This window comes from Aythya ferina, assembly GCF_964211825.1.
Source record: "Aythya ferina genome assembly, contig: HAP1_SCAFFOLD_1426, whole genome shotgun sequence".
Classification (NCBI taxonomy): Eukaryota; Metazoa; Chordata; class Aves; order Anseriformes; family Anatidae; genus Aythya; species Aythya ferina.
Window position 1 is genome coordinate 1 of NW_028180683.1, and position 7,241 is coordinate 7,241.

General features: G+C 62.0%; 1 protein-coding gene across 1 annotated transcript; it reads left to right on the forward strand.

Moving 5' to 3' along the window:
* Positions 1-874: 874 nt before the first annotated feature.
* LOC311429608 (uncharacterized protein) lies at positions 875-6,117 on the forward strand (the record flags this gene model as incomplete). Its single annotated transcript, XM_084540706.1, has 2 exons — positions 875-1,053; positions 2,706-6,117. 2 exons carry the CDS (start codon positions 875-877, stop codon positions 6,115-6,117), a joined length of 3,591 nt encoding a protein of 1,196 aa, XP_084396832.1.
* Between the last annotated feature and the right edge of the window lie 1,124 nt (positions 6,118-7,241).

Below are 7,241 nucleotides of genomic sequence, written 5' to 3' on the forward strand. Positions count from 1 at the left end.
CCCCTTGGTATGATCCAACCCCCCCAAATTCCCCTTTGGTATGATCTGACCCCCCCATATTCCCCCTTGGTATGATCCAAGCCCCCCCAGACCACCATTGGTTCGTCCCAGCCCCCCCAAACCTCCCATTGGTATGATCTGACCCCCCCCAAATTCTCCCTTGGTATGATCCAGGCCCCCCCCAGACCCCATTGGTTCATCCCAATTCCCCCAAATGCCCCCTTGGTATGGTCTGACCCCCCCATATCCCCTTTTGGTATGATCCAGGCCCCCCCAGACCCCCCTTGGTTCATCCCAATTCCCCCAAATTCTCCCTTGGTATGATCCAGGCCCCCCCAGACCCTCTTGGTTCATCCCAACCCCCCCATAATTCCCCCTTGGTATGATCCAGCCCCCCAAATCCCTCTTGGTTCATCCCAGCCCCCCCCAAAACCCACCTTGGTATGATCCAGCCCCCCCAAAACCCCTTTGGTTCATCCTAACCCCCCCAAATCCCCCCGTGGTACGACCCAAACCCAAATATCCCCGTCTGGACCCCCCCAAACCCCTTTTTGGTATGATCTGAACCCCCCAAATCCCCTTTTGGTACAGTCCAGACCCCCCCAAAACCCCTTCTTGGTTCATCCCAGTCCCCCCAACCCCCCCTGCTACGACCCAACCCCCCCCAAATCCCCCCTTGGTATGTTCTGAACCCCTCCAACCCCCCCAAATCCCCACTTGGTACGTCCCAACCCCCCCCAAATCCCTCTTGGTACATTCTGGACCCCCCCAAATTCCCCCTTGGTACATTCTGAACCCCCCAAACCCCCCAACCCCCTCCCTTGGTACGATCCATCCTCCCTCCCCCTCCACCTCCTCTTTGGTTCCTCCCAAGATGGCGCCGGCCCCTCCCCCTGAGCCCCGACTTGGGGGCGGAGCCGCGCCGCGATTGGCTGCCGGCGGCCGGGCGCCGGTTGGCCGGGCGGCGGCGGCCAATGGGGAGGCGGGATACTGCGGGGTGCCGGCGGGGAGGGGAGGGGGGAGCGGCGACGGGGAGCGGGAGCGAGAGCGGAGGTGAGGGGGGGCGGGGGGGGCCTGGGGGGATTTGGGGGGGTCCGGGGGGGTTTTTGGGGGGCTGGGGGGGTCTGGGGGTCTTGGGGGGGATTTGGGGGGGGTTTGGGGGGTCCTGAGGGGGTTTCATGGGGGTTTGGGGGGTTCCGGGGGGGGGCCTGGGGGGGTTGGAAGGGCCTGGGGGGGGCCTGGGGGGGGTTGGGGGGGATTTGGGGGGCTGGGGGGGTCCTGAGGGGGCTGGGGGGGATTTGGGGGGGGTCCGAGGGGGTCCTGAGGGGGTTTGGGGGGGGCTTGGGGGGGTCCCGGGGGGGGCCTGGGGGGGTTGGAAGGGCCTGGGGGGGTCCTGGGGGAGGTTGGGGGGGTCCCAGGGGGGTTTGGGGGGGTTTGGAGGTCCTGAGGGGGATTGGGGGGGGTCCTGGGGGGGTCCGAGGGGGTTTGGGGGGGCCTGGGGGGGGCCTGGGGGGGTTGGAAGGGCCGGGGGGGGTCCAGGGGGGCTCTGGGGGAGCCTGGGGGGGCCGGGGGGGGTTTGAGGTGGTCTTGGGGCGATTTGGGGGGTCTTGGGGGAGGTTTGGGGGTCCTGGGGGGGGTCTGAGGGGGTTGGGGGGGGGTTGGGGGTCACTGGGGGGGGGTCAGGGGAGGTTTGGGGCTTCCCCCCTCCCCATTTCATCCCCCGAACCCTTCAGTGACCCCACAAACGCCCAGAAAAGAGCCCCCAACCTCCCAATTTCCCCCTCAATAACTAACTAATTAATGCTAATTATTAATAATTAATATTAATTAATTAATAATAATAATTGATACTAATTAATATTAATTTATGCCCCCCTCCCAACAAAACCAAGTGTCATGGCAGAGGAAATCCCTTTGGTGACCCCACAACCCCCCATTCCCCCCATAACCTCCCCATTTTCCCCCCCCAATAACTAACTAACTAATTAATTAATACTAATTAATTCTAATTCATACTCATTAATACTAATTAGTGCCCCCTCCCTAATAAAACCAGGCACCATGGTGGAGACAAAACCCTTTTGTGACCCTGAAACACCCTGAAGGACCTCCTACACCTCCCCATTTCCCTCCCCAATAACTAGCTAACTAATTAATTAGTACTAATTGGTATTAATTACTACTAATTAATACTAATTAGTGTCCTCCCCAGTAAAACCAGGCACCATGGCAGAGAGGAAAACCCTTTGGTGACCCCACAACCCCCCATTTCCCCCCCATAACCTCTCCATTTCCCCCCCCAACCTCCCCTTTTCCCCCCCAATAACTAATTAATACATTAATTAATGCTAATTAATACTAATTAATACTAATTAATGGCCCCTTCCTAATAAAACCAGGCACCACGGCAGCGACAAAACCCTTTGGCGACCCCACAACCCCCTATAACCTCCCCATTTCCCCCCCAATTACTAACAAACTAATTAATTAATACTAATTATTTCTAATTAACACTAATTAATACTAATTAACGCCCCCCTCCCAACAAAACCAAGCACCACCTCAGCGACCAAACCCTTTGGCGACCCCGCAACCCCCCCTAACCTCCTTGTTTCCCCCCCGACCCCCCCATTCCCCCCCCAATCACCCCCAATCACCCCTAATTAATGCTAATTACCCCTAATTACCGCTAATTACCCCCGCAGCCACCATGGCGGAGGCGCCGGCCGAGGCCCTGCTGCTGCTGGAGCACCGCTACGCCTGCGCCGAGTGCGGCCACCTCTCCCCCTCCCTGGAAGCCGCCCTCCTGCACCACCAGACCCACCTCACCCCCCCCCCGCCGCAGGTCAGCCCCCCGCAACCCCCCGGAGACCCCCCGCAACCCCCCCCCGGCGCCCCCCAGCCCCGTTTGGAGCTTTTTGGGGCTGGGGGGGGACGGCGGCGGTGGCCGAACCCCCCCAGTACCAGTGCCTGGAGTGCGGGCAGCTCCTCCTGTCCCCGGGGCAGCTCCTGGAGCACCAGGAGATGCACCTCAAGCTCTTGGACCCCCCGAAATTTTTCCCGGGGGGGCTCAAAACCCCTCAAATCGCCCCCCCGCAAGCCCAATTGCCCCCCCCGGGGCAAATTCACTACGAGTGCTTGGAGTGCGGGGCGTTATTTACCAGCCAGGACGTGTGGCTGGCGCACCGGCAAAGCCACCGGGGCGAAACCCCCGGCCAAGCTTTGGTGGATTTGGAGCATTCCTACCCAAAAGCCGAGGAGCTTTCGGGGGCCGGGGGGGTCGCTTTAGACGCCGGGGGGCTTTCGGGGGGGGGCAACGCCGTGCAGCTCCTCCTGTATGAGTGCGGGGAGTGCCTGCAGCTCTTCCAGTCCCCCAAAGATTTCGTCGAGCACCAAGCCGGCCACGTCGTCATCGCTCAACTAAAAACAGGCGAGGAGGAGGAAGAGGAAGAGGAGGAAGAAGAGAAGAGGGGGGAGGAAGCAGCCTGCCCCCCGCCCCCCCCGCAGCCCCCGGCGGGGATTTCGGGGCCCCCTCCCCAAAGCCAGCACCGCTGCGCCGAGTGCCTGCGCCTCTTCCCCTCGCCCCGCCGCCTCCAGCTCCACCTCCGCGCCCACCGCCTGGGGGCTTTCGCCTGCCCCCTCTGCAGCAAGGTGCTGCCGTCCCCCCCCGCCCTGGAGCAGCATCTGGGGGGGGGCCACGGCGGGGAAGCCAAATTCCTCTGCCTGGATTGCGGCCAAGCCCTGGACACCGAAACTTTGCTCCTGGCCCACCGCCGGGCCCACGGCGCCAACCCCCTGCACCGCTGCCCCTGCGGCAAAACCTTCGCCAACTTCACCAAGTTCCTCTACCACCGCCGCACCCACGGCGCCCTCCCAGCGCTCCCAGTGCCTCCCAGTACGCCCGCGGACGACCTCCCGGCTCCCGTTTTAGAGGAAGAGGAGGAAGAGGAGGGCCCGGCGGGGTCTTTCCGCTGCTCGGCCTGCGGGAAGGGGTTCTCCAAAGCCCCCCAGCTCGCCCGGCACCAACGCTTCGTGCACCGCCTGGAGCGCCGCCACGCGTGCCCCACGTGCGGGAAACTCTTCAAAAAGAAGTCCCACGTCCGAAACCACCTCCTGACCCACACGGGCGAGCGGCCCTACCCCTGCGGCGACTGCGGCAAGGGCTTCAACTCGCAGGCCAACCTCCTGCGCCACCGCCTCACCCACACGGGCGAGCGGCCCTACGCCTGCCAGCTCTGCCCCAAGCGCTTCACCCAGTCCTCCACCCTCCGCCAGCACCTCCTGGTCCACGCCCGCCGCTCCCCCTACAAGTGCCCCGAGTGCGGGGTCCGCCTGACGCCCCCCCCTGCCGCCACCAGGTCCTGTCGCCCCCTCCTGCATCGGTCCCACCACCACCGACCCCTCGAGCACCCCCATAAGTGCCCCGAGTGCGGGCGCTGCTTCCCCCTGCGGCGTCTCCTCGATGGGCACCGGTCGCTGGGGCACGGGGGGGAGGAGGGGGCGTATAAATGCCCCCGGGGGGGGGGAGGGGGGCAAGGGGGCGGTGGAGGGGGTGTGGGGGGTGGTGGAGGGGGTGTGGGGGGCGGGGGGAGGCGGTTGGGGTGCGCGACGTGCGGGAAGAGGGGTGGGAGTGGGGGGAGGCTGAGGGGGCAGGAGGGGGGTGTGGGGGGCGTGGGGGGGTCTCCAGGGGGTGCAGTGGGTGCAGGAGATGCAGGGGGTGCAGTGAATATAGTGGATGCAGTGAACGCAGTGACTGCAGTGGATATAGTGACTGCAGTGAATGCAGGAGACGCAGTGACTGCAGTGAATATAGTCAATGCAGGGGATGCAGTGGATGCAGTGAACGCAGTGACCGCGGCGGATATAGCGACTGCAGTGAGTGCAGCGGATGCAGTGAATGCAGTGAGTGCAGTGAACATAGTGACTTCAACGGATGCAGTGACCGCAGTGGACGCAGTGAATATAGTGAGTGCAGTGAACGCGGCGACCGCAGGGACTATAGTGGATGCAGTGAACGCGGTGAATGCAGTGAGCATAGCGACTGCGATGACCGCGGGGACTGCAGGGACTGCAACGAACGCAGTGAGTGCAGTGAATGCAGTGAACCCAGTGACTCCAGGAGCCTCAGGAGCTGCAGTGAACGTAGTGAACGCAGTGAACCCAGTGACCCCAGGAGCTGCAGTGAACGTAGTGAATGCAGCGAACGCAGTGAGTGCAGTGAACGCAGTGACTCCAGGAGCCTCAGGAGCTGCAGTGAACGCAGTGAATGCAGTGAACCCAGTGAGTGCAGTGACCACAGGAGCTTCAGGAGCTGCAGTGAGCGCAGTGAGTGCAGTGAATATAGTGACTGCGATGACCACAGGGACTGCAGCGAACGCAGTGAACGCAGTGAGTGCAGTGACCCCAGGAGCTCCAGGAGCTGCAGTGAACGCAGTGAGTGCAGTGAACGCAGTGACTCCAGGAGCCTCAGGAGCTGCAGTGAGCGCAGTGAATGCAGTGAACGCAGCGACCGCAGCCCCCCCGCGCCGCCCCAAGTCTCTGGAGTGCGCCGAGTGCCGCAAGCTGTTCAGCACCGAGACGTCGCTGCAGGTCCACCGGCGCATCCACACGGGCGAGCGGCCCTACCCCTGCCCGGACTGCGGCAAGGCCTTCCGCCAGTCCACCCACCTCAAGGACCACCGGCGGCTGCACACGGGCGAGCGGCCCTACCGCTGCGGCGACTGCGGCAAGGCCTTCGCCATCGCCGTGCGCCTGGCCGAGCACCGCCGCATCCACACCGGCGAGCGGCCCTACCGCTGCCAGGCCTGCGGCAAGGCCTACCGCTCCTTCTCCAACCTCTGGAAGCACCGCAAGCTGCACCGGGCGCCCCGTGACCTCATCGGTGACGTCACTGGTGATGTCACCGCGGTTGGTGACGTCACGGTCGCCGGTGATGTCATTGTGGCCGCCGCCGCCCCGGATTTTGGCAGTGCCCTGGCCATCATGGAGACCATCGAGATCTACCCCGAGCCCCCTCCCCAAAATGATGGGGCTGGGGGGGGCGTTGGGGGTGGGGGGGACCCCCCTGAGCAAGGGGAGGTGGTGGGGGGGGACGGGGAGACTGGAGGGGGGGTGTGAGGGTCATTGGGGGGGGATAAAGGGGTTTTGGGGAGAGTTTGGGGGAGATTGGGCAACTTTGGGGGGCTTGAACCCTTTTTTGGGGGGGTTGAACCTCATTTTTTGGGGCTCAACTTCTCATTTTTGGGGTTGAACCTCTTTTTTTGGAGTCAAACCTCTTTTTTGGGGGTTGAAAGTCTCATTTTTGGGGTCGAACCTCTTTTTGGGGTTGAAATTCTCATTTTTTGGGTCGAATCTTTTTTTGGGGTTGAATTTCTCATTTTTGGGGTCGAATCTCTTTTTTTTTGGGGTTGGATTTCTCATTTTTGGGGTGCGAACCCCTTTTTTTAGGGGGGTTGACCCCCTTTTTTATGGGGGCTCGCTCCCCTTCTCGGGGGGGCTCCGGGCGTTACCGCTCCTTCTCCAACCTCTGGAAGCACCGCAAGCTGCACCGGGCGCCCCGTGACGTCACTGGTGACGTCATCGGTGACGTCACCGCGGTTGGTGACGTCACGGTCGCCGGTGATGTCATTGTGGCTGCCGCCGCCCCGGATTTTGGCAGCGCCCTGGCCATCATGGAGACCATCGAGATCTACCCCGAGCCCCCTCCCCAAAATGATGGGGCTGGGGGGGGCGTTGGGGGTGGGGGGGAGCCCCCCGAGCAAGGGGAGGTGGTGGGGGGGGACGGGGAGACTGGAGGGGGGGTGTGAGGGTCATTGGGGGGGGATGAAGGGGGTTTGGGGAGAGTTTGGGGGAGATTGGGCAGCTTTTGGGGGCATTGAGCAACTTTTAGGGGGATTCAGAAACTTTGGGGGGGGCTTGATCCCTTTTTTTGGGGGTTGAGCCTCATTTTTGGGGGCTCAACCTCTTATTTTTGGGGTTGAACCCCTCATTTTTGGGGTTGAACCTCTTTTTTGGGGTTGAATTTCTCATTTTGGGAGTTTTACCACAATTTGGGGGGTTGAACCTCTCATTTTGGGGGTTGAACCACATTTTTGGGGGGTTGAAATTCTCATTTTTCGGGTCAAAGCTCTTTTTTTGGGGTTGAATTTCTCATTTTGGGGGTTTTAGCACAATTTGGGGGGTTGAACCTCTCATTTTTTGGGGTTGAACCCCTTTTTTGGGGGGGTTTACCCTTTTTAGGG